At 48.5% G+C, this 15,179-nt stretch overlaps 1 protein-coding gene across 1 annotated transcript in view; it reads right to left on the bottom strand.

The window, feature by feature from the left end:
- Positions 1–14,939, bottom strand: part of PCLO (piccolo presynaptic cytomatrix protein) — a 172,868-nt gene extending 157,929 nt beyond the window's left edge. The window contains exons 1-2 of the mRNA XM_066633427.1: positions 14,722–14,939; positions 2,905–4,126 (exon numbers count right to left, since the gene is read on the bottom strand). Coding sequence (XP_066489524.1) covers positions 2,905–4,126; positions 14,722–14,939 — 1,440 coding nt within the window. The remainder of the gene's footprint in view (positions 1–2,904; positions 4,127–14,721) is intronic.
- Positions 14,940–15,179: the final 240 nt, after the last annotated feature.

The raw sequence follows: 15,179 nt of genomic DNA, 5'->3' as shown, positions 1-15,179 counted from the left end.
GCCCCTCCCCCTCGGAATCATTCTGGGCGGAGAAATTACCTCCGTTTTGCTCCCCCGCCCAGAATGGCTCCAAAGGGGAGGGACGGCTTGCATGCTACTGCAAGGCTCCCTGTAAAACTTAGTGCTTTGCACTCCCTGTAGGTATGCCACCTGAGCCCATATGATATTTGTACATGCCCATGGAAGCCTGATTTTTAAGGGAACATCAAATGAATCCCAAAGGGTCAATCTGGCAACAAATGAAAAAAGGGGCATGTATGCGGGGGGAGGAGGGCTCCTCTATACAATTAAGGCAAGGGAGAACTCGGGAACACTCTATGAAACCATTTCCTCTCTGCGATGGGGCATCAAGGCATGTTCCCTATCTGCGTATGATCTAATATGAAATTCAGATTGATTGCCTCTTGCATATGCATGCAATCAAGCAATGTGTAAATTTCAATGTTCGATTTGGTTTTAATGGGCTGCATTTCTCTGTGGAAATTAAATGCCTGTCTAGAGACAGGAGGGCTGGCGGAAAGAGGACAACTTTTTTTTCACTCAGAGTCCAAAATGAAATACGTTGAAAGCCAATATATTTCTCTTAGAGTGGAAAAATTTACTACAACGGTAATGCTCTCACTGTTTCTTTTCGCACCTTCTTTTCTAATTAAAGTGAATTAGATGAAACTACAATTAGAAATGAGTAGCATGTATAGTTCCTGAATGTATGATGATGTTTCCATGTCTGTTGTAACTCTACAGTACACTGATCTTAAACCTTTTTCATGCCAAAACCCCAAACAATCAATCAAGTATGAGACTGGGTACCCACTGCTGGTCCCACCAACTTCCAGGAACCAACCCACCCAACCCCACCCCTGTGCCTCCACACCCCCTAGCAGCCCATTGTGTTTCCCCCTACTTCTTGTGTCTTCACAATAGCCATATGAGGCAGTAGTCTGGGCAGAGCCAACCTTAGGAGTTGTGGGACAAGATAGCAAAAAGAGGTTGTGCTGGAATAATAGAAAGAACTAATAGAAATAAAGAAAACTCAATTTTGAAAAGGCAGGACCATGATTGAGTTGGATCCAAGCCGCTCTTGCACAGACTTCGAAAGGTTGCTATGACCCCCCCCCCCACCCAAAAAATGAGGCTTTGCAACCCCACTGGGATCATGAGCCACAAGTTGAAGAACACTGCTATAGTGCACAAGAGATAACTTCTAACAGAACAGCATATTGAAAGGGTATATTTAAAAATCTAATTTGCAAAATATATTGTTTACTCAGATTATTTATTGAAACTAGTCTAATTGCTATCTTATCTGAATACCTAAATGTTAAAACCAGTCTTACACTTAAAATCTCTTAAAAACCTTAAGAGCCTGTGATCCTGCATCAAACCATATGGCCTGTTTAGACATAAACATTTCAGCGAATGAGCTGTGTGTCTGCGTGCTTCCTCCTTCACACTCTCCTCCTCTCTTCCTTGCCCCTTAATTCAAATCTTCCTGAGTATGTTACACCAAAGCAACCTTTAGTGACCTGGGAAACTGTGGTTTGAGCAATCCCTACAAATCAGGATATCAACCAGAGATCAGACAAATGTTTGGTAGCTTGGTTTACAAAGATCACTCAAATTCCAGTTTTTTTTTGTTTTGTTTGATTTTTGTTTTGTTTTTTGTCATAGAAAATGGTGCTTGAGCAAACCAGGAAGTAGTGAAATTAAGGCACATACGAATGAGGGATGAATATACTGCCGTTGATGTAGGGTGAAGAAGCGGCCAGGCAGAGAAGGAATCAAAGGGCTAACCCACACCTGTCCAACACCACCATTAACCCCAAGCCCTCCAAGGTGCTCATTCACTCTACTCTCAAGCTGAGAGTGGCTGCTCAAGAGTTCTGCTTCGAAGAGCTGCCCTGGTTGAGATTGGTGGCTGGTGTGTTTTCCCACTGGGTGCCTAAGCACTAGACAATTCTTGGGCACTCTCCGATTCTACACAGACTGTTGTTACTAAGTCCCCTGGCTGAAAGAGCCTGGGGAATCGGTGGGAGAGATAGCCAACTCCTCTTTAACAATGGGGGGGAGGGGAGGAGTGCACATCTGCCAGCATGCATGTACCCAAGCCAATGGCAAGTTGATGCATCACTTCTGAGCAAAAGTACAAGCACATGATCTGTCTGTTACCTCTTAATGTGATGCGGCATAAAGGGACGCTTTTCATTCCATATAAAGGAGGAACTGTGGGTTAAAATGCCTCCTGAGGTTAGTAAATGTTATAAATATGTCACAGTAGATCATACACAATATTATTATTGGTTTAATTAAGGGACCAAAGAACTGGCAAGTCATCACACACACTGCAGTTCAGCTCCTGTGCTGGCCTGTACCTCATCAGGATCAGGCACTCAGGGCCCAATCCTAACCTGAGAGTGTGCCCAACGTGCGCGCATGCACCTCATTGCAAGAGATGATTAGAAATGACAGGTGTGCTGTCCTTTAAGCAGTTTGCTTGCCATTAACAATCTTAGCAATAAGAAACCTCTTATGAGCTCCCAAGAGACCCCAGAACCCGTCAGTGGCAAAGCTAGAGGGGGGTCAAAGCACTAAGTTTGCAGGGAGCCTCACCATGGCATACAAGCAGCCACTCCCCCTCAGAGTCAGACAGTGGGAGAAAAATGGAGGTGTATGCCTGGCTCTGAAGGGGAGGGGCAAGCCATGGTGAGGCTCCCTGCAAAACAGGGCTTTGCACCCCCTCTAGCTATGCCACTGACCCCAGTTCGTAAATCAGTTATAGAATGAACAAATCAACATCTGACAAATACATAAAGAACTTCCGTTCCTAAACTTCTCAACTCCTTCGCTTAAACCTTCTGTTTTAAATTGTGGATTCATATCTTGTTAGCGCTTAAAATTACTCACCTCCGTTATGTGCGGATTAGGATTGAACCCACACAGACTGCAGACCACCGTCTGACACTGAGTGCAGGTGCTGTAATTGGCCTTTTCTGGAGTGTGCAGTAGCAGCTCAGTAGTGGTGCAAAGAGGGCAGAAAGTTTTCTTTGGGATGGACTCAACAGGGGGATGTGCCTGCTGAGATGCCACGGCCTGTGGTTGGGAAGGTCTTCCAGGCCCGGGCTGCTGATCGGGCGGTTTTGCGGGACCTGCCTGTTGCTGTGCTTGCTTTGCAGGTCCAGCTGGCTTTACGGATGCCGTTGCAGGCCCTCCCGGCTGCTGGGACGGGGGTCTGACAGAACCTGCCGGCTGAGTAGGTGGTTTTGCAGGACCCGCTGGCTGCTGCGATGGTGGTTTGCCGGGCCCTGCTGTCTGGGGGGCAGCCTTTGCGGGCTCACCTGGTTGCTGAGGCGGCCGCTTGCCAGGGGGCATCCCGTGCTGAGCTGCCGGCTTGGCAGGGGCAGGGGGTGATGATTTAGCCGCATCGGGTTGCTGTGGTGAGGCTTTCGTTGCTCCCTGTGGTTGTTGTGAAGGTTTTCCAGGGCTCTGCTGCAAAGGAGGTTTTGCAGGCTCTGACTGTTGGGGATGAGGTTTTGGCGGCCCTTGTGGTTGCTTTGAGTCTTCCGACTGCGGACCTTTTGGCTGACCGGCTCCCGGCTTCGGGGGCTGCTTAGCCACCCCTTGTGGCTGCGGTTGCTGCTGCTGCTGCTGCTGCTGTGCTTGTTTGGGAGGTCCTGTTTTCTGCGGGGCTGGCTTGGCAGCAGCCCCCTGTGGCGCACCTGCCAGCTTTGGTGACTGTTGAGAAGTTGGTTGCCTGGCAGGCCCCTTTTCCTGGCTGGGCTTATCTGGCTCCTTCTGGACAGGTCTCTGCTTCTTAGAGGCGTCTTCCTGGGCTGCATCGGAGTCAGATATCAAATCGAAAGGATTGAATTTGTTGACAACAGACGTGACCGCGCCAAACGGATTGGCGTCCGAGAGAAAGCTGGGCATCATACTCGACCTCTGCTCCTCTTTGAAATCAGTCCTGGATTTAGACTGTCTCAAACTCGTGGAAGACGGGCTCCTCCCGGGCACCCGCTGCTCTGTTTTCAAGGTATCTACTGTCCTGCTTTTGCTCAGAGTGGGGGGTCCGGGGTCCGGAGGCTTGCCTGGTTGCCTCGGATGGTGGCTGCTCTCAAGCTGATGGTGCCTGCAAAGGAAATGATGTAAGCACAAGTTAACAACACCGTACACAAAAACAGACTTCTGTAAATATCAGAAATACGGTGCGTCCTTAAGGTTCTTAGAGAGACAAGAACGATCCAGAACATTCTGACCCTGGACCAGTTAAAGCCAAATGAGTGTCTTCAATCAGTGAACAGATATTATCCTCATTTCCCATCACGTAAAGGGCATTTTTATATGCCACATGTGTAATATCCAAAAGCAGATTTGAGACACAAAGATGTTGGCATTTGCCACAGGATCTCCTCGTCTGCCATGTCCTGTATCCTGTGGGGGCAGTTTTGGGCCATGGAGGCCTCCTCAGAGTAATAGAACATTTGTTCCCTTGCCCTCTCCTTTCCACGCTTTCACGCTTCCACGCTTTCACGCTTTCCACATGCGCTGCCTCCGACGCATTCTCGGCATCACATGTATGCACTGTTGAAACAGAGATGCCTGCGTTGGCTCGGTCATGTCATGAGAATGGATGATGGCCAGATCCCAAAGGATCTCCTCTATGGAGAACTCGTGCAAGGAAAGCGCCCTACAGGTAGACCACAGCTGCGATACAAGGACATCTGCAAGAGGGCTCTGAAGGCCTTAGGAGTGGACCTCAACAAGTGGGAAGCCCTGGCCTCTGAGAGGCCCGCTTGGAGGCAGGCTGTGCAGCATGGCCTTTCCCAGTTGGAAGAGACACTTGGCCAACAGTCTGAGGCTAAGAGGCAAAGAAGGAAGGCCCACAGCCAGGGAGACAGACCAGGGACAGACTGCACTTGCTCCCGGTGTGGAAGGGATTGTCACTCCCGGATTGGCCTTTTCAGCCACACTAGACGCTGTTCCAGAACCACCTTTCAGAGCGCGATACCAGAGTCTTTCGAGACTGAAGGTTGCCAACAATCCCTTGCCCTAGCCTGCAGCAGCTCACTGACTCTACTCGGACCTGCACCAGTGGTGTCAACTGGCACAAGTCTACACTGACTGGGATCAGGGGATGGAGGCCAGGAAGGGGAAAAGGATATTGCTGATGCCACTGCCACATTCCTCACCAGCCCCATCTTCACTCTGTTCCTCCCTTTCCCCACCTTCCCCCCCCCCAGCTCCTGTGCTGACTTACTGATACCAGTGGGAGTCCTTTGGCCACTGGTGCACAGACCCAGCTGCTCACTGCTTGCAGAGCTGGCCAGGCCAGGATGACCGACGTCCTGCATTTTGCAACAGTTGCAAAGGGCCTTACACCACCTGAATGCTTGTTCCACTGGCATAAGCCCGAACAAACCTGTTGACCCACAAAGCCAAATAAATCCCCTCAGTCATACACTGTGGTCTGTCAAGTGACTTGGTTTGTACCTCCAGCAACCAACATGAAGAGGAAGTTATGCTTAGTGAGAGACCCTACGTTATTTGTCTGCTGCATTTAACATGGTAAATTGTGCATACTTATAATATGCAGATATGTACAATGTGCCCTCCTTATCTGAGGGGGTTTGGTTCCAGACCCCCTCCCCCCATGGATAAGGAATTCTGCAGATGCTGGGGTCCACACTCAAAACTTGCACAATTAGTTACCTGGAGACTCTGGTGGCCTCTTCTGGGTGGTGCCAGGCTGGCAAACCACTCTATTGGCCTCTACGGGCTTCAGAACGGCGTGCAGAAGCCTCCGGAAGCTGTTTCTGGTCCAACTGGAAGTCACTTCCAAAAAACCAGAAGTAGACCCCGGAAGCTTCTGTCTGCCATTCATGGCACACAAAGGCCAACAGGGTGAGTTGCTGGCCTGGCAAGATCCAGGAGAGACCTTCAGTTAAGTAACTGCAGAAATTTATGGAGGCACTCACAGCTCCTCTGTATCTGTGGATGGTTAAATTCGCGGATACGAGACCCGCAGATGTGGAGGGTCCAATGTATTTAAAACTCAACAGTTTATCAGTTGAAGCACCTATAGGTTAACCAAGGCTCTTTGCTAAGAAAAAAATCTATAGTATCAAGCCAAAATTGTAATAGCATGTATTAAGCAAAAGCTAATGAAATACTCCTTTAATTCTCAGTGAACTAGAAAAGGTTGAAACAGAGATTGACAAATATCCATATGATAAACTCTAGGTGCACCAGAAACACAGAGTTCTCTCTCAGTTGCTACCTTCTTGAAAAATGCCAGAAGGAAATTCCGTTGTGTAGTAAAGTTACATTGTGTTGGAGCTGAAAGGTTGCGATGCCCTGTATTTTTTTCTCCTTTGAGCACACAAGGCTTCTCAGCACCTCCACTGTGATTTATGTTTTACACTTTCTAGCATCTACAGTTAAATAGAGCCCAACATGTCCTTAGACGTTATTCCCCATTGCACGTTAATTTAAAAAAATAGCATTCGTTACATCTAACCTATTAATTTCTTGCTCCAAGAACAATAAAAACAAAGTGACTTTGCCATAATTTTTAATTAAGAGTTTCATCAGAAACGAAGCACTACTGTCATATAAATAGTAGGAGCACACTGCTCTGAAATTCTCCAAATGCCAAAAATGTAATTTTAATTGGTTAGTATTTTCAACGGGCATGATCCTTATGATACTCAATTACTACTGGAAAACTTCCAAGACTGTTCTATTCTGAAATTCTAGCAAAGTACTCTCCAAATATACTTTAAGAACATAAGAACAGCCCTGCTGCATCAGGCCAAAGGCCTGTCTAGTTCAGCTTCCTGTATCTCTCAGGGGCCCATCAGATGCCTCAAGGAGCACACAGGAAAAAAGAGACCTGCATCCTGTGCCCACTCCTTGTATCTGGCATTCTGGGGTAGCCTGCTTCTCATGGTGGGTAACCTGGGATTGACTTTCATCCATGAATCTCTCCAATCCTCTTTTAAAGCAATCCAGAACAGACATAATCACCAAATCCTGTGGCAAGTAGTTCCACAGATTAATTACACAACAGGTAAAGAAATATTTTCTTTTGTCTATTCTAATTTTCCCAACGCTCAATGTTAGTGAGTGACCCCTGGCTCTGCTGTTGTGTGAGAGGGAAAAGAACATCCCTCCATCAACTCTATCCATCCCACGCAAAACTGGAGAACTCTGCAGATTTGCATCAGGAAACGTCTTATACTAGTCATACAAACTAGAAACAACTTGTCACGTGTAACAATAGCAAGGGAATCACAGCCCAGCCCAGCGCCCACTGGAGCAACAGTGCCAAAGCGGCTGCCACTGTATCCAGCAGGCACTAGGAAGTTTCTGCAACGGGGCTTCTCAAGTCTGCGCTGGCTCTTTTGCTGCTGCAGTCTTGAGGGAATCTACGCTGGGCTTTTCAGTTTGAGACAGAGTTCAGGATACGGCAGAGCTCTGTCGGCCCCACCCCCCTCCTGCCCCAGTTCCTCCCCCTGCCTCTCAGGGCCACACTGGCACCCAGCAGTCTCACTTACCCCAGCAGCGGAGTGTCCTCCTCCTGATAGTGCTGAGTCTGGTGCCTGACTGACACAGGCCCAGCACAAGCGCTCCCTATGCCCTATGTGCTGTAAATGCGCCTTACAGCACCCAGCACTGGAGCAGCCACCAGGGCTCAGCTCCAGCACTGAGAGAGTTCAGGGCTGGGCCCTTAATTAGTAGCTCAGCCTTCAACACACCCATGAAGCTGCCTTTTTCTGGAAGGTTCTTCACTCTCTTCTACGAGAGTGTCCCAGAGCCAAGGGTGTCAAACTCATTTCATACAGAGGGGTGAACAGCATTAATTGTGCCTGCTGAAGTTTGAAGTGTTGCCACTAAGCAGCTGATGACTAGAAATAAGCACTTTTTCTTCATACAGAGCATACCATATATCCAAGGACATATACAAGGATAGCTGCTCTGGTAGGGGGTGGGGAAAAGACCAGATTGAGAAGCGGGACACAGAGCGGGTGGGGGTTAAAAAAATGAAGCCATTTTACTTTTTCTGAGGCAGCAACAAAAAATAAACCAAAAAAAGGGCAGCCATTTTGCTTTGTTCTGATGCAGCAGGAAACGGAGCTATTCTTCAAACAGGAACAAAGAGCAGCAAAGGCGCTTAGACACTTTATGAGGGCTGCCACTACAGAAGTACAATATTGCACTCCTCACAATGCACACTACTACCACGAGCACCTTCATCTCTCTTCCTTCCTGTTTGCTGGCAGATTTTAAGCAGAGGGAGGAAGACGGACAGGGAAGGGGGCCGTGGAGGGGTTTGGGTGGGAAAGGCAGAGAAGATGGAGAATTCAGAGGTGGAGGAGACAAGAGGTGAGACAGTAAGTAGAACACTGTGGGGGAAGTGGGGACAGCAGGACAGCACAGCAGGAAGGCAAGGAGCAAAGGAGGAGGGCACCGGAGGGAAAAGCAGGTGAAGATAAACACAGAGCAGAAATCAGAGCAGAAGGGAGAGGCAGAGAGTGGACAGGAGCCAGGAAGTCAGGGAAAGAAAGACCTCCTTCAGGGATTACCCTATTCCTGCAGCCCACAAGGCCAGTTGCTCCAAGGAGGTCTGGGGGACCTCTCCAGTGGGCAGGGTGCCTACTCCCTTACTGGTTCTACCCTTGTGGTAGAGGCTCTTTTTGAAGGTAGTGGACCCACCTGCTGTAAGCAGGCCAACAGATGGAACAAGAGTGGAAAAGAGTGTAAAGAGCTCTGTGACACTGCAAAGGTTAGGTGTGCCAGTGGGAAAACCAGAGCCTTCTTGCGAGCGCTGTTGGCTGCAAGGACGTGCACTAGAGCAGATTAGTCCAGTACAAGGGCAGGGAGGAGTGGAAGAGGGCAGGGGGGTAGACTGGTCCTGAGGGGTGGGCGGGATCAGTGGTGCCAGCATGTGTTGTATCCTATCCCCCTTCCTGGGCCTGATCCATTGACAAGGATCAATGTGGACGTGCCCCAGCAGTATTGCTGGTGCAGATCTGAGCTGACCTATTATGGTGCCATGGCATACCCTGTGACATGGGGACAAATGCCCCCTTACTTCGAGGAGACCTCCAGCAGCTGAAATTCCCCTGCAGGATGCAGCAGAGCCCACATCATGCTGCTGCATCGGTGCAGTGGAGTTTAGTTAGGATCAGGGTGCCTGAGATTTTTCAAGACACACCACTCAAATCCAGAATCCATCCCATTTTTTATTTTGGTTGTATTGATTTTCCAGTACTGCTTTTTTTCCTCTACTGGAACTCTCACAAACTCACCAAAGCAAACTAGCTGTGTAACCAGTGATGCTCAGCCCACTGCCTGTCAAGCCTATGAAACCGCAAACGCCTAATTCCTCAACAGAGCCGTACTTCAAATATGTGGTGTTTCGCTACAATTAACCCCCCCCCCATAAATTAGAACTGTGCAACAAGGTTCCACACTGAATTCCTTCTAGAAACTTACAAATTTTTCCCCCAATTTAAAAAGGGGAGTAGCAGAATACTAGCAGTCCTCACAGACAAGCAGATACACAACTTGATCCCTCAAAGTGAAGGTGCGAACATAAGAACATCAGAAGAGCACTGCTGGGTCAGGCCAAAGGCCCATCTAGTCCTTTATCTCACAGTGGCCCACCAGGTGCCTCAGGGAGCACACAAGACAACAAGAGACCTACATCCTGTTGCCACTCCCTCGCATCTGGCATTCAGAGACTGGCCACTTCTAAAACCAGGAGGTTGCATACCCATCATGCCTTGTAACCTGTGATGGACTTTTACTCCATAAACCTGCCCAATCCCCTTTTAAAGGCATTCAGGCCAGATGCCATCACCACATCCTGTGGCAAGGAGTTCCACAGGCTAATTACACACTAATTTCACAATATTTTCTTTTGTCTGTCCTAACTCTCCCAACACTCAATTTGCATGAATGTCCCCTGGTTCTGATGTTGTGTGAGAGGGAAAAGAACATCCCTCCATCCACTCTATTTGACCCCTGCATAATTTTGTACATCTCAATCAAGAGTGGATTGTATATGCTGAAAAGTTTTATACACAAAGGGATACAAAACCTGGGACTGTTGGTGTTTGATGAGATGGGATGGGATACTTTATTTCACAAGTGCACATCATCCCTTGTTAAGCACCCATCTCTGAACAGGGTCACATTCTTGTGTAGCCCCATGGAAGTTATGTATAAATGGAAAGTCAAGTCTACCAAGCAAGTGGCCTGGTTTAAAAATGAAATCATGATTTAAGAATAAGTACTGCTCAAAAATTGAGACCCTCTGGCTCTCCTTTTCCACTGACCTAACAGCATTTCTAGAAAACCCTAGCAATCTCTGCAAAATGTACGGAGGCATTCATTTTATTATAGTCTACAGAGACTATTAGTCACTATTCCTGACTGTAGATAGCCAAGGATGGAAACACGACATTTTCTAAAGCATTCCACCAAAAGAAATAAATGTATGCACTAATACGATACATTTTATAAGCTTTAAATGGAATTAGAAACACATTGATTTTAAACATTTTGACAGTATCCTTAAGAGTCCTACCTACCAAAACTCATTCTACAATAAGTTTGTAAATACTGTATTTGTGTAGCATGGCTGCAGCTCTTCTGGGATGTGTCCAGTGCAGACCATCAAAACATACATACACATAAGATGCAGCTTCAGGTGTCCATTTGGGAAAAAAGTGGGGTATAAATAAGTACATAAAGTCCCTAGGAAGTTTAAGAATCATTTAAATGATTAAGAATTGTTCAAAAATGTCTTAGACATGAAGGTGTCCAAAGTCTAAGGTAAAACAAAAAGGTTATCAAACACAACTGCTAGCTGACCATGGCCTGAAGTTAGAAAGGAAAAAAATATGGCAGATGCATTGCTTACAGGCAATCCTATGCATGTCTACTCAAAAGTAAATTCCATTGCAGTCAATGCAGTATACTTTTTTTACAGTCTTAGTCTGAAATCCTATACACACTTTCCTGGGAGTAAGCCCCATTGAATATAAACCTCTATGAGTAGACATGCATAGGATTGTGCTGTGATCCTGCTACCAACGTATGAAGGGACACATTTCTAATGATGTGAAAGTCATAAAAGCCTTGAAAGGTGGAGGTCCAAACCATTTCACATTCCTAACTGGAGGAGTCCAGTTTTGCTCTTCAGCAGTAGTCTAGATGTGGAAACAAAAACACTGGGTTGTCTGGCACCACATTACAGGCCAATTCATGCCATTACAGTATTTTACACAAAGCAGTGGTGCAATATATCCCATTGGGCACCAGTTCTTGCTTCCCACTTAACAAAATGCATTAACCAGCAACAAACAAACAAATCAGTAACAATATTTGATTGAAAGGAGGAATTGGCAGAGGCCTCACCAGATACTGTCAGCCCAATCCTATAGAAAGCCTCCCCTACCAATGCAGCAAGGCCACTGGAGCACACATTGCTTCCTGCACAGTGGGCAGTCCCAGAGATCTCCTCCAGCGAAAGGAATACTTGTTCCCTTACTCTGGAATAAGCCTCCACTGCCCCATGGCCCTTCTCGGACCAGAGCCAGTGATTTTCCTGGTGCAAGTCCAAGTGGACCCAGGTAGGTGGACTGAGGCCAGGAAGGGGGATAGGATATCAGCAAAGCTGCTGCCACTGATAACTATCCCCTTCCCATCCTTGATACACCCCCATCCCTGCCTGGCTCTTCCCCCTCCATTCCCTGTTCCACCCACTCCTGTTTACCACTTGGCCCCTGTGCCAACTTACTGTATACTTCCAGACACAGAAGAAATACCACCTCTATACCCAGGCCTTCAAGGACTATCCTATACTAGATATGGAATGAATAAATAAGTAAATAACAGTGTGTTGCTCCCCCATATCTGTAGGGGATATGTTCCTGCCCCCCATGGATACAGAAACCATGGATAAAAGGGGACCCTACAAAAAGGTTCAAAAATGCACTCCGTTGCAACAATTGCTTCCATGCTGGTGTTTCCAGCCTTCCTGGATCTAGCCAGCTCTTTGCTTATTACAAAATGGAAGCAGGAAGCACTCACAGGAAGTGAGGCAGAGGACTGAGAAGAACACCACACAGAATTCAAAGAGCGCAGTGTCACATTCTTTTCAGTTCTCTGCCTTGGTTCCTGTGAGCATTTCCTACTTTCATTTTATAGTATGCAAAGAGCCAGAAAGACTCAGGAAGGCTTCAGACGCCAACAAATAAGTAATGGGCACACTGGGGTGGGGCATTTTTGAACTCCAGATAATTGAAACTGTGGACATGGGATCCACAGATATGGGGAACAACTGTATACAGACAATTCATTGAAATGGATCAGACTGGAAAAATATTTACTTCAATATAATAGATACGCATTACCAAAAACAATTTCAGGATTATTTTATACGGGAGGTAGTGTGACAGTTATTGACTTTGTGTGCTATAATCCCATGCACACTTTCCTGGGAGAAGGCCTCACTGAACATAATGGAACTTACTTCTGAGTGTACCTGCATAGGATTGGGCTGTTAATGTATTTTGGAACAGTACAGATCCTAGCTGTATGTTATCTATATGCTAGGGGCCGGGTGCAAATGGTTATTTATGCATCACTGGCTTCATAATGGTACAAGCATGATGAGTGTATGTGGAGAGCCTCACTGAGGAGAACAAAAACTTGTCCGGCCTGTTCCTTCCATTTCTAAGTGCAGCTGCTTTCCTCATCTCATACAGATTAACAGAAAAATTAATTGACTGAACCTGATCCCTTCAGATCTAGTCAGTTTTACTACTGAGACTGCCATCCTAAGCAGCAAATCTAGAAAACAAAGTGTACTCAATCAGATTTGCTTCCAAGTACACATTTGTAGAATTGTGTTGTGAAGAAAACATTGCACTAGAAGTGTGCTTTTTATGTAGACATTTTCACAAACATAAAAAGATATAGATGCATTAAAAGTGTTCTCAGAAATGGAGCTATGCTCCAGCAAAAACCACAGTTATTCTGGGAATTGCCCAATAGGTGTCCACAACCGTAACACCAAAAGATACACAATTTATTACACGAATGCTGGACATTCTTCAAGAGGCTGGTTTGAGCCTTTTCAGGGTCCAGTTTGACACCCTAGGAAAGTCTCCAAAACTCATCTGAACACAGAACATGAGACACCAAAAATGGTGTACCACCAGCAATGTATACCACACAATGTGTACAGATGTGTGTACCATAAGCAATGGCAGATCTACCCCTTAAAAACCTTGAAGCTGTAAACAAATAAATGAAAAGATGAACTACAGTTTAAAATAGAATGCGATGGTAAATATTAACCAGGATATAGTTATAGTGCGTTAAATTCATTTCACAACGTCATGTCAGGCCTGCAGTCAGGATTCCAGAGATGGGTGGGTGACTCTTTTTTCAGGGTGGGCAATTAAATTGGGTATACATACTGGTGTGCAAAATTAAAGACTAAATATGGAGAAACATTAAAAACCCATAAATGCGAAGGTGGGTGAACTGCTGACTTATAGCCCCTCTCTAGTCCTTTGAAGCCCTGCATCAAGTCCTTTCATTGTTCCAAAATTTAATTGGATAAGCCTTGCATTATATTTACCAAGGGTGGGGTCAGGGCATAACTGGTAATTTAACCCATTTCTGCCCAGCCCATTAGTGTACACATTTGATTTGTGTTGTGTATACGCAACACTGGGCAGAAATGGCTTAATTGGAATCTGTAGAATAGAATGTGAGGTGGTTACTTTAAAAAAAAAATCATTTTAAGAAGAAAAGGAGATATGTTTGGGAACCTCGAAAGGCACTGCAAAAAACAGGAATAAGAAATACCTCAAGCAGCCCTGTGTGTATTATGCTGCAAAAGAGTGAGCGGTTTCAGCACCACGGACAGGGGTGAAGAGGGATGTCTGGTGCTCAGTAGCAATGACTACTCCCCAGTTAAAGTGATCTCTGGCAGCATATCAGGAGACCAGGGCTGTGCGGTGGGTGGGGAGGCAGGTGAGGCAGAGCCTCCCCACCGGAGTCCTTCCAAAAGCGCCGTGGGAGGTGCACAAACCCACAACCCACGCGCAGAGCAGGGAAGGCAGAGAAGCAGAGCGCGTGGGTTGTGGGTGCTTGTGCACCTCCCATGGTGGCGGCGCTTTCTGACGGCCTCCGGTGGGGAGGCTCTGCCTCACCTGCCTCCCCACCCACCACACATCCCTGCAGGTGACCAGAAAGGGGGAGGGGAGAGACCAGGTCTCCCCTGAACGTCACACCTGGCCATGCACAGACCCTGGGAAGGAGAGGACCACCCAACGGCCGGCCAAGGCAGCAGCTCTGGCCACGGACCTGGAGAGAGGCCTCGCAGCCTGGGCAGTGCCGGGGCTTCTTCCCCACCCAGGACAGCCCTCTCCAGAAGGGAGCTCTGCAGGCTTCCATCTTGGCTGGAGTCACCTGAGCGGGGAAGCCGAGCGAGGAGCCTTCAAGGTGGGGCTGAATATAGGGATGGATGGCGGGGGGGGGGCTGCAGCTTGACACTGGCACTGGCACGAGGGGTGGGGTGGGGAGGGGCAGCCCAGGAGGGAGCGGGATTGGGGCGCCCACAGGGATCCTGGCCGGGGAAGGGTGGCCCCCGCCCCCTCCACCCGGTGCCTCGCCCGCCCCCTCCGGCCCCGTGCGTGCCTGGGCAGGGGAGGCGGCTCCGCGCTGCTGCTGCTGCTCCCCTCGGGCAGCCCCTGCTGCGCCCGGGACAGGACGGCGGCGATCTGGCGGCGCTCCTCGGCGCTGAGCCGGCTCAGGTCCGCCTCCAGCCCCGGCTGCTGCGGGGGGGCTCCGTCCGCGCCCCCGGGGGGCAGCCCGGCCAAGCCCTCGCCGCCCTCCAGGCTCGCCTCGTTGCCCATCGCGGGAGGGGGCGCCGGCCGGCCGGCCCGGCTCTGCTGCTGCCGCCGCCGCTGCTGCTCGGGGCTGGGCTGGGCTGGGCAGGGGGGCTGCGGCTCCTCCCTCCCCCCCTTTCCGGGCGATTAGGCGGCGCCCGCTCCCTCCAGGGCTGGCAAGCGGGGCTGCTGCTGCGCCGCGGATGGAGAGCAGGGCGCGCGCCCGCCAGCGCCTCCTCCTCTTCCTCTGCCCGCGGAGCGCATGCG

Source organism: Tiliqua scincoides, chromosome 7 (assembly GCF_035046505.1).
Source record: "Tiliqua scincoides isolate rTilSci1 chromosome 7, rTilSci1.hap2, whole genome shotgun sequence".
Lineage (NCBI taxonomy): Eukaryota > Metazoa > Chordata > Lepidosauria > Squamata > Scincidae > Tiliqua > Tiliqua scincoides.
This window is presented reverse-complemented; position numbering and strand designations above follow the sequence as displayed.